We start from the raw sequence: 15172 nt of genomic DNA, 5'->3' as shown, positions 1-15172 counted from the left end.
CGCAGTGCACGGGAATGGAGGTTGTACTGCTGGACCATCCAGCTTGCTGCCTCACCTTCCGGCAGTGAAGCTATGTACCGTACCCGACCCTCCTCCAAAGCGAAAGTGGGCCCCTGCTCTCTCATGAAACCGTCCACTTGAATCAAAAAGTAGGGGAGCTTCTCCCCTGAACCATCAAAGGAGGCTTGCAACTCCCTCCGCGGAGCGGGTGGCAGAGACTGGGGCGCCGGAGGTGCGGGCGGTTGCTGAGGTGGCGGCGGCTGCGCTTGACGGATTTCAGCCACCTCTTGCCAAAGTCCCTCCAATAAGCCCCACAGCGTAGCTACCTGCTCGACCAGTTCATGGTTTTGCTGCTGGAGACGTAGGTAGTCCTCGTCCCGCTCTCACCACTTGAGTGTGTGGCGTAATCCCATGCCCCACAAAGATGGTTCCTCAGAATCCCTCGTTGCTCCCATCCGAGAGCCGACTGTAAAATCCCAGTCCTCATCCAGCAAGGCGGAGCCTGCTCCCTGCCGTCGCCGGGTATTAATGTGTGGGGCACCCATGGAGACTCCTGCCAGAGCCACAGACGAACATCCAGAAGTCCAGGCACGGCTCCGTCTGTGCTCCGAGGCCGCGATTGTCCCAACAGCAACTCGGGGGCCTCCTCTGGCTTCTCTGGTTGCTTAGGTTCCTCGTCCGGTGCTTTGCTCTTGGTCAGGAAACAGCGGTCTCGCGGTATTGGGCACGTCGGTGTCCGGAGCTTCACCCATGGTGTTGGGGAGAACACGGCACCGCAGCCCAAGAAGGGATTAGCCACCTAATGTCAGGATCAGGCGTCTGTCCCTAGCATCCCATAAGCAAACACATCCAGGCAGGTAGCTCTGAAGCAGTAATACTTTATTAGGAGCAAAAAACAGATTAAAGAACTGACTGCCTACATGCAGGTGAGGCTGATAATGGCGAAACATAGGCAGGTTACATGTTTAAAAGCACTATAGGCTGTGAAGGTAAACATGGCTAAGCCACCCCGAGATAAGCGATTCCCAGGAAGGAAGATTAAACATTAGAGTGCAGCTGTGGAAAACAGGACGAGCAAAACTGTACACAGAGTTTACAGGCATGAGAACCAAGGACTTGATGTGTAGCCAGGAACTGGCCTACTTATGTCAAGAGCCTTTACTCCTGCTAACAGCAAAGGCCTGACAAATATTCTGTTAATGAGTGCATTCCTACTCTCCACATCCAGTAATCCGGACAGTTAGAGTGGTTCCTCAGTGGAACAGTCTTCCTTGGGATGTGGTGGGTTCTCCATCTTTGGAGCTTTTTAAGCAGAGGCTAGGTGGCCATCTGACAGCAGCGCTGATTCTGTGAATTTAGGAAGATCATGAGAGGAAGAGCAGGAAGGGTTGTGTCAGTATTCAGGCACTAACTGAACCGTGTCACTGAATCATTTGCCCCAGAAATGAGACCTGATGCTCTTGGCTTGCATTTTCCTGTTGCTATGTTGAGTCTCTCACTGCTATCATGGAGTCTTAGCTGTGTCAAGATCCTATCCTTCCTTCCTTAACAGCCTGAAGGTATGCAGATAAAGCTGGTGACCGTCATTGAACTGGATCCTGCTGCGAAAGGAGTCGGTGAGTAACAGCTTCCTTCTTTAGCACTTTTTTTTTTTTTTACTTTTTTGGGGAGATCTTTTTTGGGGAAGATCTTTTTCAACATCCTGTATTTTTACTCACTTTGCTTTAACGTTTCAATGTACAGTGGATATACTTTCGTTTGGGAAGTTTCATATGGGGCTTCTTTCAACCCGGAAGGGTTTCCAAAAAGACCTGAACATGGAAGGCTACTGAATTCTTCATCCCACCCCAAACACAAATTTTGTAACTTTAGTTCTGCAAGGCGATGGTCTTAGGTATGTACATTGCCTGCCACCAGACCTTTCTGTACTCCTTCCAGATTTTTGAGCAAAGACAGCAGAATTCTAGGACTGTCTCTCTCTCTGTCTATCTATCTATCTATCTATCTATCTATCTATCTATCTATCTATCTATCTATCTATCTATCTATCTATCTATCTATCTATCTATCTATCTATCTATCTATCCTCCCCAGCAAGCCAGCTCAGGGCGGGTAACATCAATTTAAAATCCAATAATCACACAGTTACATAATACTAATAGTAATCATAAAACCAACACTAACATTTATAACCTAAAACCACTAATCAGACCAAAGATAACGTACAAATCCCCGTTTGCTGTAAGAGCCCCTGCAGGCGGCTGCCCCTCCACCATATCATTTCATACATATGAAGGGGTAGGGGTAAGGGAGGCCAGTATAGATGATATCTGCGGCTGCCCTCAGTTATTGTAGGCCTGGTTGAAAAGCTCCGTCTTGCAGGCCCTGCAGAACTATTTAAAGTCCCGCAGGGCCCTGATGTTCCTTGGCAGAGCATTCCACCAGGCCGGAGCCAGGGCTGATGTGTCCGGGGTAGAGTCTAGATGGCCGTCCATTAGTAGATAAAGCTGGGTGTCAACAGCGTACTGATGACACCCCAGCCTGAAACTCCACACAAGCTGGGCAAGGGGGCACATGCAGATGTTAAACAACATGGGAGAGAGGATCGCTCCCTGCGGCATACCTCTTCCAACCTTGTGTGATTTTGTAGCGCTTTGATTGTGGGATCCTGCATGTCAGGGGGTTGGGACTGGATGGCCCTTGTGGTCTTTTCCAACCTTGTGTGATTTTGTGATTTGTGTAGCACCCCACACCCCAAAGGGTGTCACTGCGAAATCTCTTCCCTGAGCACCACCCTTTGTCCCCGACCATAAAGGAAGGAGCACAGCCATTGAGGGGCTGTGCCCCGAATCCCAATGTCGGCAAGGAGGTGGTCCAAAAGATAATGATCGACCATGTCGAAGGCTGATGACAGATCCAGAAGAATCAGCAGCCCCGTCCCACCTCCATCCAGCTGTCATTGGAGATCGTCTACCAGGGCGACCAGAGCTTTCTCCGTCCCATGGCCAGGGCAGAAACCAGACTGGAATGGGTCTAGAACCAATGCATCATCAAGAAACCGCTGTAGCTGCTCGTCAATGGCTCTCTCAACTACCTAGAGCTCTGCATTTGGGTTCTGTCCCACTTCCAGCCACAAATCGCTTAAACTACCACTTAACACACACTCACAGCAGTTAAGGTCAGGTTTTCTTAAGGAACGTGTGTTAGTGTGACTTGTGACTGGAAGTGGGACAGAACCCAGATGCAGTGATCTACAATTTTCTAGAAGTCTAACTGTGATGAACAGAGGTGGTTTGCTATCACCTGCCTCCGTGTAGCACTCATAGACTTTTTTGGTGGTCTCCCATCCAAGTACTAACCAGGGCCGACCCTGCTCAGCTCCTGAGATCTGACAGGATCTGACTAGCCTGGGCCATCCAGGTCAGGGCATTGCACGCATGGGATGGTAAAAAGGGTATCTTGTCAAGCCCGTGGCAGGCCACGTTACGTGTCTGCTTGACTGGGTGGATGCTGCATTGTGTAGGTCTGCCTTATGCTGATGTGATTCCTCTGAGACAATCTTCCTTCTAATGCCATCTCCCTGTCCTTTCCCAATCCCTTGGGGTAGTCCATCCATGCACGGATTCCTCACTGGCTCAAGGGAAACACCGGCCGATGTCCTGAACGAAGGCACATCTGTAGAGACTGGTGGAGGGTTATGGTTCTGTCCCTTACGATGTTCCTGCTTTCCCCCCTTTTTTTCAGATGGAGTTCAGGAACAGAAGGTCAGTGCCAAAGTTATCGACGACCAGGTCCCCAACTCGGAAACTGTGACCCAAATTACCATCCTAGGCAAGTGTCAACTAACTTTAAAATATAGGGCCAGAGGATCACAGGGAAGGAAACTACCAAGAAGGGGGAGCAGGTCGTCCATCCAAGCCGTTGCCTAGGTCAGCACAATGAGGAGGACACCGATGCAGCGCAGGGCTCAGATCACTCTTACCTAGGGTTGCCAACCTCCAGGTGGCGGCTGGAGATCTCCCACTATTACTACTGATCTCTAGATGACCAGTATCATCTGGAGTAAAGATGACGAGGAGAAAATGGCTACTTTGGAGGGTGGAATCGATGGTATTATACACTGCTGAGGTCCCTCCCCTCCCCAAACCCCATCTTCCCCAGGAGCCACTCTGAAATCTCCAAGAATTCCCTTCCCTTCCCTTAAAATTATGTCTGTCCTCCCGTACTCCAAGTGGAACCAAGGCATGGCCATCTCTCTTCTGCAGACTTTGAATAGAAATGCATAACTTGGCATTTGGCAGCCCTATAGAGCCCCACGCTGTTTAGACCATCCTGGCTCACATGGTGACTTTGCCCTCTCCTAGCGAGGGGAGGGACCTCAGCAGGGTATAGTGTCATAGAGTCCACCCTTCAAATCAACCATATTCTTCAGGGGACCTGATTTTTGTCATCTGGAAAGCAACTATAATTCTGGGAGATCTCCAGCCACCACCTGGATGTTGGCAACCCTACTTGGGGTGAGGTGGCAAGGAGGCTTCTTTGGGGCTGGGCTTCTCCAGTTGAACCCTAATTTTTGCCAGCCTGAGTGGGGTGGTGGTGGAGGTATATCTCTTCTTGGCCCACCATTGCATGTAGACTACGGTAAGCAAGGGGCAGATTAAGTCCACTTGGTGCTTGGAGCTAGGTGGCTATAATACTGCATGCCTAGGTTTGCCAACCTCCAGTGGGGCAATTCAAAATAAAAGCACCAGCAAAGTTACACAATTGAAGTAACTACAATACAAATGCTATTGGAAAAATATATTCAAAAGTGCTTATTGTAATCACAACCAAAGTTGAGCAAAACAACACAATAAATAGTTTTTTACAATTGGTCTAAAGAAGACCTAATGTAAGGACGCAAAGGCGTTACAAAATAGGTAAATATTAGGCACAATTGCTCAGTTCTTATAAAAGTCCATACACATAAAGTGCAAATGCAATAAATTAGGCAGCAAAGACCGGACATAGTGCAATGGAAATCCAGTATAATTCCATTTCATGCGATATTTTTTCAAGCTTCATGAGTCCTTTCGTGCATTTATTCCATGAAGGAGTGTGCCTTCCCTGTATGCATGGACGGCAAGATAATATTTACCTATTTTGTAACACCTTTGCGTCCTTACATTAGGTCTTCTTTAGACCAATTGTAAAAAACTATTTATTGTGTTGTTTTGCTCAACTTTGGTTGTGATTACAATAAGCACTTTTGAATATATTTTTCCAATAGCATTTGTATTGTAGTTACTTCAATTGTGTAACTTTGCTGGTGCTTTTATTTTGAATTGCCTCATCTTCTTAGTAGCACTTGTAACCGTCTTTGACTACAACCTCCAATGGGGGCCTGGAGATCTCAGAATTACAGATAAGTCTCTTTAAGAAAGATGTAGACAAGCTGGAAAGTGTCTAGAGGAGAGCAACAAAGATGGTGAGGGGTCTGGAGACCAAGTCCTGTGGGGAAAGGTTGAAGGAGCTGGGTATGTTTAGCCTGGAGAGGAGGAGACTGAGAGGGGATATGATAACCACCTTCAAGAACTTGAAGGGCTGTCACATAGAGGAGGGTGCCAAGTTGTTTTCTGTTGTCCCAGAAGGTCGGACCAGAACCTTTTAGAGACTGAGTGCCCAAACTGCAACCCAAAACCCACCTATTTATCGCAAAGTGCCAACACAGCTAGAAGTCCACATGGGGCTAGGGGTTGCCAGGTCCCTCTTTGCCACCTGCGAGAGGTTTTTGGGGCGGAGCCTGAGGATGGTGGGGTTTGGAGAGGGACTTCAATGCTATAGAGTCCAATTGCCAAAGCAGCCATTTTCTCCAGGTGAACTGAAATAGAAGATCTCCTGCTACAACCTGGAAGTTGGCAACCCTTCATGGGCGGCCGAGCTGGGGAAGGAAAGCAGCTGGAGCATAGCCCCCACCCCTTCAGTTTGGTTCTTTTTCCAACTGTTATCTTCATACGAATTAAAAAAGACTTTTAGGTGGGGGGGCTGATGGTGGGGACAGCCCTCTGCACGCACTCAGAGGCACCTTCGGTTGCATGAACGAGCAGAGTGGAAACCCGAGCTAAGCGAAGAGCTCCAGCACAAATGCCAGGCAGGTCCCCATTCGGCCCTCACCAACAACCCCCTGCGCTGCAGTCATCAACCAGCCCACCGCAGACAGCTGCCCAGGTGTCCCACTCCCGGTCCAGCCCCGTCCCGGCTCTGCCTCTTCCAGTCCTCGGCAGAAGGCTCGTCATTGTCTTCACTTCCGGAGTGCGCAGCCGGCAACTATGGAGAAGGCACTGGGAAGGAGCCCGGCGCTTCCCGGAGGAGCCGGGAAGGCACTGCTGGTCCCCAGCCTCCTCAGTCAGGGGAACGAACTCAGGCAAACTCTGTGCTGGGGCGACAGCTCGCTTGCCCACAGAGAGGGCTCTGAGTGCCACCTCTGGCACGTGTGCCATAGGTTCGCCACCACTGATCTAGGGAGACCACACTGATGGGTGGGTGTTCAATGAGGCTTAGATCATTGTTAATCAAATAATAGTCCTGGTCTAACCACTGTATCATTCACGGCATGTTCCTTTTGGCTATGGTAGGCCAATAACCAGCACCTTGAAATTGACCCCCAAAGATAATTATAAGAGCTCATGATGTCCTGCAGAGAACTGTGGCGGCTCAGCAACCTGGAAGCATTGTTTGTGGGCTTCCTAGAGGCCCCTGGTTGGCCACTGTGTGAACAGACTGCTGGACTTGATGGGCCCTGGTCTGATCCAGCCGGGCTTGTCTTATATTCTTATAGAGGATGGGGCTATCCATGGCTACTGGTCCAAATGAATACTAGTCATGACCCATAGCTATTCTCTCCAGGATCAGAGGAGCATGCCTATTATCAGGTGCTGTGGAACACAGGTGGATAATGCTGCTGCAGTAGTCTTGCTTGTGGGCTTTCTAGAGGCACCTGGTTGGCCACTGTGTGCACAGACTGCTGGACTTGATAGGCCTTGGTCTGATCCAGCAGGGCTTTTCTTATGTCCTTAAGCATGCAATCTCGACCCATCTGTCCCACTGCCTTTCTGCCCACATGCCCACTTTCTGTTTGGTTTGTTTGGTTCAGGAAACCCTGTAGCCCAGATTGTCGAAGACTCCATTGATGGGGCCAACCTGAACCATCTCATCGTAACTCCATCTGGCTGTGCAGAGCAGAACATGATCAAAATGACTCCGACGGTTATCGCCACCCACTATCTGGACGCTACCAAGCAATGGGAGAAGATTGGGGTGGAGCGCCGATCTGATGCCATCAAGCAGATCATGCAAGGTAAAAGCAGCAGGGGCATCATCAGACTAGGGCAGGGGTTCCCAACCTTTTTGAGTCTGTGGGCCCCTTTGCAATTCTGTCACAGGGTGGTGGGCACAGCCATAAAATGGCTGCCATGACAGGTGATGCAAACCACAAAACACCCCTCGTGGGAGGTGGAGTCAGACACAGGAGATGGCCAAGTGCAGGGGAGAACATGACATCTAAATCACAAGAGGTCATAGTTCTGCTGTACACCGCATTGGTCATGCCGCACCTGGAGTATTGTGTGCAGTTCTGGAGGCCTCAATTCAAAAAGGATGTGGACAGAACAGAGCAGGTGCAGAGGAGAGGGACGACGATGATCAGGGGCCTGGAGACCGAGCCCTATGAGGAAAGGCTGAAGGTGTTGGGAATGTTCAGTCTGGAGAAGAGGAGGTTGCCAGGGGACATGACTGCTCTCTTTAAGTATTTGAAGGACTGTCACTTAGAAGAGGGCAGGGAGCTGTTCCTGTTGTCAGCAGAGGATCATAGGACTCACAATAATGGGTTTAAATTGCAGGTAAAAAGGTACCTGCTGGATATTAGGAAACATTTTTTTCAGTAAGAGTCATTTGACAGTGGAATCAGCTACCTAGGAAAGGTGGTGAGCTCACCCTCACTGGCAGTCTTTAAGCAGAGGCTGGACGAATACATGTCAGGGGATGCTCCAGGCTGATCTTGCATTAAGCAGGGGTTTTTACTAGATGGCCTCTATAGACCCTTCCAACTCTGTGATTCTATGAGAAGAAGAGTAATTCTTTAAAAATGCACTGGGAAAGAGAAGCGAGAAAGAGAATAAAATGTATTCTACGGTGGCAGCTGCTGCTGAAATAGCATTCTTTTATATCTGCACAGCCCATCAGACCTCCAGCGGCCAATCAGAAGCCTTGTTGGGCAAGAAGCCCACCTGGCCACACCCACTTTCTAAAAACACTCGGCAGGCACCAGAAAAGGCTTGGTGGGTGAAAAGCATGGATTCTTCCCAATGAGATACATGCTTTGGGAAAAACTGGGCCAAGATCTCACCGCTGCCTGCCACCTCCTCCTTTTTCAGGTTATGTGCAGGAATTGGCGTACAAGAAAGAAGACCACTCCTATGCCTCATTTACTGGTCGCCCATCAAGCACTTGGTAAGTGTGGCCATGCCCAATCTAGTCGTTGCTTGGCATTCTGATGCCCTGATTTGGATGTAGCAATAAGCCAGGCCAGACCACTGGGAGGGGCCGCAGGCTCGCCATCATGAAGCTTGCCCTTCCCACCTCTTGCATGGCAACTCACCCCCCGCCCACTGTTGTAGATTGCCAACTATGGGTTGGAAAATTCCTGGAGATTTGGGGGTGTGGCGGGGGAAGTTGGGGATTGGGGAGAGGAGGGACCTCAGTGGAATATAATGCCAAAGAGTCTGCTCTCCAAAGCTATCATTTCATCCAGGGAAGCGACCTCTGTACTCTGGAGATGAGCTGGAATTCCGGGAGATCTTCAGGCCCCACCTGAAGTTCAGAGGAGGTGTTCAGCAATAATTGCTATTAAACTTCTTTATATTTGTAGTGAAGCTACATCCTCAGCAAAGGTGTGGTGTAGTGATTAAGAATGGCGGACTCTGATCTGGAGAACCGGGTTCGATTCCCCACTCCTCCACATGAAGCCTGCTGGGTGACCTTGGGCTAGTCACAGTTCTCTCCAAACTCAGTTCCACGTACCTCACAAGGTGTCTGTTGTGGGGAGGGGAAGGAAAGGTGATTGTAAGCCGCTTTGAGGCTCCTTAAAGGTAGAGAAAAACGGTGTATAAAAACCAATTCCAGGGTCTCAGGCAGAGGTCTTTCACCTCACCTGCTGCCTGAACTTTTTAACTGGTGATTCCGGGGATTTAACCCAGGATCCTTCTGCATGCCAAGCAGATGCTCTACCACTGAGCCCAGCAGATACTCTACCACTGCCCTGAGAACTTGGAGTTGGCTGGTCTGATGCACCACCTCCCTTTCAGGCTAACAGCATACATCGCAAAGATCTTTGCCATGGCTAAACCTGTTCAGCCAAACATTGATGCCCAGGTCATCTGCGGAGCGGTGAAATGGCTGATTCTGAACAAGCAAAAGCCGGACGGAATGTTCCAAGAAGATGCCCCAGTGATCAGTGGATCGATGGCGGTATGTTTGATTTGCGCTGTGAACATTTCTTGACCTGATTAAATCCAGGGCTTTCCAAGTTCCTAATTCTGAAAGAAACGCAGCACAAGAATTGGTGTTGTATGTTGGAGCCAACGTAGCTCACGAGGTCTTAACCCTCTGCTGATGACAGTGGCCAGTTGGTGGTGTGTGAGAGGCTCCCTGAACAAGGCATTGTGAACAAGGCATTGTGAATAGAGTTGCAAACCCTCTAACCTCGCTGCTAAAAGAACAGAAACTTTCTGTAGTGGTAGTTATATTGAGCACTGACCTGGATGGCCACGGCTGGCCCCATCTCATCAGATCTTGGATGTTCAGAGATTGTTTGTCATTGCCTGCCTCTGGGTAGCAACCCTTGGTGGTCTCCCATCCAAATACTGACCCTGCTTAGCTTCTGAGATCTGTTGAGATCAGGCTAGCCTGGGTTATCCAGGTCCAGGTTACGGAGAGATTTAAAAAGGTGTTCAGGCCACCTCAAGAACCAGAAGAAGGTATTCTAGGTATCTCAGGCCATGGCAGGCTATGGTTTGGCACCCTTGATTGGAGTGGGGAAGAGTCAGGCTAGGAGTAGGGCTGTTGAAAAAAAATTCGGTAAAGTTCGGATTCGGCAAAATTTAGCCCATTTTTATTCGGGAAATGCCGAAGTCCGAACTCCCCCGCTTCGAGTCTGTGCAATTCGACATGAGATCCGGAATACGGGGAAAAATTCAGCTGAATAAAGCCATTAAAAACACAATTGCGCCTTTCTGTGGCTCCGGGGGGGGGGCATTTTGGGGGTAGAGGTCCCAAACCTTCAGCGTAGCTTGAGGGGACCCTTCTTGCAAGAACCCCCAAGTTTTGTGAAGATTGGGTCAGGGGGGGGCTGAGATATGGGCCCCGAATGGGATCCCCCCTTTTTAATGTGCATCTATGACAATGGGGGTTTGCAATTAGCTGTCAGGCTTCAGCAAATGCATGGCGTTTCAGGCAATAGAACTCAAATCCAGACAGAGCAGTGATTCAAGGATTTATTCCGAAAGTCAGTGATTTCAGTAGAGAGACGAGCAAGGCTGGAATACATGACTGGGGAAGTATGGATACATATATAGGGCTGATACAATAGGGTTACAAGAACAAAGAGACAATGTAGTCGTTTCCTGCCAGTAACAACTTAAGTAAAACTGAAACAGAAACAATTGTGAGCAATCAGTGGAAGAGATGGCCGGGCTCTCGGCTTTGTGTGTGGGACACGATATCAGATCGGAGATTTACACGGGTGGGTCCCAATACAATTGTAAATCCCTGGCCGGAGCTCGTGTGCAAAACGGGGGAGGGGAAGGAGTGCATGGAGAACTCCAACTTTTTCGCGGGGAAACCATCTTGTTTGGGGACGGAGCTGTTAGAAGCCCTGTCTGACATTAGCAGAGCTTGCCGCCCACTCCCGAAGCTCCCAGCCCCGACAAACAGCTGAGCTGGGGGAAACAAGGGCGGGGCAGGTGTGAAGAAGTTTGCAAACCATGCAAAGCAACACGTTTGCAACCATGCAAACCATGCAAAGCAACACGTTTGCAACCATGCAAAGCAACGCGTGACGCCTGGGAGTTTGCAAACCATGGAAAGGGACAGAAGCACGCTAGCTATGCATAAGGAGCAGGAGGGGAAAATGCATTCTTTAAGTCACAATTTGAAAACCAGTTTTGAGCAAGCATCAAAATAGATATTGTCTAAGGCTTTCACGGTCAGAGTTCATTGGTTCTTGTAGGTTATCCGGTCTGTGTAACCGTGGTCTTGGAATTTTCTTTCCTGATGTTTCGCCAGCAACTGTGGCAGGCATCTTCAGAGGAGCAACACTGAAGGACAGTGTCTCTCAGTGTCAAGTGTGTAGGAAGAGTAATATATAGTCAGAAAGGGGTTGGGTTTGAGCTGAGTACAGTCCTGCAAAAGTAATGTGCTAATCATTGTCCTGTAAGTATCAAGATAATGTGCTAATGAGGGTATGGTATGTTAATATGGAACCATTGTATCCTGAAGTGATCTGTTAATGTGTGTAATCCAAAGCTAATCTGCATGGCAATTGTTAACTGTTGTCATTGTTAGTCTGGAGGTTTTCAGAACAGGAAGCCAAGCCTTATTCATTCTTAAACTCTCCTCTTTTCTGTTAAAGTTGTGCTGATGTTTATGAATTTCAATGGCTTCTCTGTGCAATCTGACAAAATAGTTGGTAGAATTGTCCAGTCTTTCAGTGTCTTGGAATAAGACCCTGTGTCCTGTTTGTGTCAGTCCATGTTCAGCCACTGCTGATTTCTCAGGTTGGCCAAGTCTGCAGTATCTTTCATGTTCTTTTATCCTTGTTTGTATGCTGCGTTTTGTGGTCCCGATGTAAACTTCTCCACAGCTGCAAGGTATACGATATACTCCTGCAGAGGTGAGGGGGTCTCTTTTGTCTTTTGCTGATCGTAGCATTTGTTGTATTTTCTTGGTGGGTTTAAACACTGTTTGTAGGTTATGTTTTTTCAAAAGTTTCTCCATCCTATCAGTGACTCCTTTAATAAATGGCAAGAATACCTTTCCTATGGGAGACTGTTTTTCCTGAGTTTTCTGATTTTTGTTTGGTTTAATGGCCCTTCTGATTTCATTCTTGGAGTAGCTGTTTGCTAGCAGTGCGTGATTTAGATGATTAGTTTCTTCCTTGAGAAACTGTGGTTCACAGATCCGTCTTGCACAGTCCATTAATGTTTTGATTATTCCTCTTTTCTGTCGGGGGTGGTGGTTGGAGTTTTTGTGTAAGTAGCGATCTACTTCCCCCCACCCACAGAAACTGCTCCCTCCCCCCCCCACACACAGACTCTGCTTCCCCCCCCCCACACACACAGAGAAAAATTATAGAGAAAAGCCCCCAAATGGGTCTTACTGTGGATGTCTTCTGTTCTATCTTCTTTGCACCTGTCCCGCCCTTGCTCCCCGCAGCTCAGCTGTTTGTCGGGGCTGGGAGCTTTGGGCGATGCAGGTGTTATGAAGCATCTAGTAGGTGTTATGAAGCATCTCGGCCTGAGACCCTGAAAAGCTACTCCCCATGACAATACCCACCTTGACAGACCAAGTTCTGACTCAGCATTGGGCAGTTCCATGTGAGTGTTTTCCCCTGGGCCGAAGTGTCCTGTGTAATTCTGTTGCTGCTTCTGCTGCCAGTGGGTCATGCCCTTAATTTGCCCCTCAAAAAGGGTGGAAGTGGGGGAAGGCTCTCATGGGCAGATTGCAGCGAGTTTCAGCTATTGGAAAAAAAATTGTAGGACCCCCCTTGAATGCAAAAGGTTGCGACACTCAGAGGCCACTTATGCAGGGCGGTTTCCCCAGGGTCACCCCCGCCAACTACTCCGGTACTTCGTTTTGATTATGCATTCCTTTCCTGATGGTCAATGGTCAACTCTTTCTCCTCACATGTTTCTGTGCATTTCCTCCGAGTTTTCTGGATTCTGGATTCCGGAAAACTCGTGGGGAGAGTGAGGCAACCTCTGATGGTCGGGAAAGGCGCGCATAATCAAAACGAGGCACCTGAGCGGTCGGTGGGGGTGACCAAGAGGCTATCAGCGCCTTTTCTCAATGGCTTCAAGTTTCCAGGCTTCTGCTGTGCTCTCGCTAGCTTTCTGTACTGCTACTTCTTTTGCAGTGTCTGCACTGTCACCGTTCTTGGGGGCTTAGGAGGGTCTTAAAAAAAATTAGTACGGTTATTAAATGGTTAGTTTTTTTTCTCTGTTCCTAGGGAGGCTATCAGGGTGCGGAACCAGAGGTGTCCTTAACAGCCTTTGTCCTGGTGGCACTGCTGGAGACCAGACCAATCTGCAGAGGGCAAATCAGTGTAAGTATCTGTGTGCAAAGCTTCCTAGGATAACACACACCCTAGTCGTCCCCACACCCCAATGTTCAGTTTTTGCTGCTTGTACCTCAGGTCTGAAATTTGACAGCAACTGTGACCTTGGGCAGACGATGAGAGGGAGGGCACCTTGGCCATCTTCTAGGCAAGGAGTGGGGGGGTGTCACTGGGGGTGTAGGGGGAGGTGGTTGTGGGTTTCCTGTGTTGTGCAGGGGGTTGGACTAGATGACCCTGGTGGTCCCTTCCAACTCTATGATTCTATGATTTAACAACAGTGGGACCCATCCTCTATTCATCTGAGTTGAACTTTGCTGATGGTCTTCCGGTGTGTGACTCATTTCCCCTGTGTTATGCTGGCCAAGATCTGGCTTTCAGTAACCTCTAAAACCGGAGTCCCCAACATGGTGCTTGGTGCCTGACGACACCCTTCCTGGTGGCCCCCAAGTGTTTATAGAAACTGAATTGAGCTTTTGCCCAGCCAGGCTTCTAATGAGCCATTGGTGATTTGATTGGCAGTGCAGATTTTTAAAAACGCTGCTTTGGCAGCAGCTGCCCCCACAGCACAAGGATCTTCACTGTGCGTCTGAAGGTAAGCGGTGGCAGCCATTTTGTGGCTGGTTCTGCCTTCTGTGGCAGCCATTTTTTGGCTATAGGGTTGCCAGGTCCCGCTACACCACCTGCGGGAGGTTTTTGTGGAGGAGCTTGAGGAGGGCGGGGTTTGGGGAGGGGAGGGACTTCAATACCATAGAGTCCAATTGCCAAAGCGGCCATTTTCTCCAGGTGAAGTGATCTCTATCGGCTGGAGATCAGTGGTAATAGCAGGAGATCTCCACCTAGTACCTGGAGGTTAACAACCCTACCCTGGAGAAAATGGCTGCTTTGGCTCCATGGCATTGAAGTCCCTCCCCTCCCCAAAACCTGCCCTCCTCAGGCTCTGTCCCAAAAACCTCCCACCGGTGGCGAAGAGGGACCTGGCAACCCTATCTGTAAGATAGTTGTAAGTCCTAAACTCCCCTTGTTTTTGAGGGTTATGGTGTTCCTGAAATGAAATACATTTAACTGAGAGCCAGCATGGTGAAGTGGTTAGAGGGCTGGTCTGGGATCTGGGAGACCCAGGGTTCGAATCCCCTCTCTGCAATGGAAGCTTTCTTGGTGAACATTGGCCAGTCACACACTCTCAAGGCTGTTGTGAGTAGGGCTGACGATTCGGTTCCATCCGACAGCTGAATTTTCCCTGATTCGGCGGTTTCTAGTTCGGATAGAACCAAAGTCCAAAAAGGCGGGAAAATGACGAGCTGAACTCTGCGAGTTTGGGCGGATGGCGGATAAATTTGTACAACTTCGGGGCCCCTGAATCAGCATTCTCCCGCCGCCAATGGTGGCCCAAGCTGGGTCTTCTTCTGGCCAATCAGAGCAGGGATTCTCCCTTTTGAATTGGCCAGGAGAAAAGTATAAAAACTCCCGATTCCCTCCTGTGCCGTCCCCTCCCGAGTTCATTTCCTTCCATTTTGGTGGTGCTGCTCCTGAGAGATCCTGAGCTGAGCTGCTTACTGGAATAGGATTGGATTTACTTCTCCTCCCTGCTCCTGCTGGAAGACATCCACACAGTTTGATTTTGGGGGGTTTTCTCTATACCTTTTCTCCTGTGTGTGTGTGTGTGGGGGGGAAGCAGATTCTGTGTGTGTGTGTGTGTGTGTGTGTGTAGGGAAGCAGTTTCTGTGGTTGGGGAGGGGGAAGCCAAAGGGGGGCTGTTGCCTGTTCTGCCGGGGGGGAGGTGTGCCCGCTTGCCTCTGCGGGAGT

At 49.3% G+C, this 15172-nt stretch overlaps 1 protein-coding gene across 1 annotated transcript in view; it reads left to right on the top strand.

Moving 5' to 3' along the window:
- LOC130487340 (A.superbus venom factor 1-like) overlaps nt 1-15172 on the top strand; it is an 86776-nt gene that overhangs the window by 46369 nt on the left and 25235 nt on the right. The window contains exons 22-27 of the mRNA XM_056861171.1: nt 1553-1616; nt 3745-3831; nt 7133-7336; nt 8412-8487; nt 9342-9504; nt 13262-13357. Coding sequence (XP_056717149.1) covers nt 1553-1616; nt 3745-3831; nt 7133-7336; nt 8412-8487; nt 9342-9504; nt 13262-13357 — 690 coding nt within the window. The remainder of the gene's footprint in view (nt 1-1552; nt 1617-3744; nt 3832-7132; nt 7337-8411; nt 8488-9341; nt 9505-13261; nt 13358-15172) is intronic.

The sequence above is a fragment of the Euleptes europaea genome, chromosome 1 (assembly GCF_029931775.1).
Source record: "Euleptes europaea isolate rEulEur1 chromosome 1, rEulEur1.hap1, whole genome shotgun sequence".
Lineage (NCBI taxonomy): Eukaryota > Metazoa > Chordata > Lepidosauria > Squamata > Sphaerodactylidae > Euleptes > Euleptes europaea.
The sequence above is the reverse complement of the archived record's forward strand: the minus strand, read 5'-3'. Positions and strand labels throughout refer to the sequence as shown.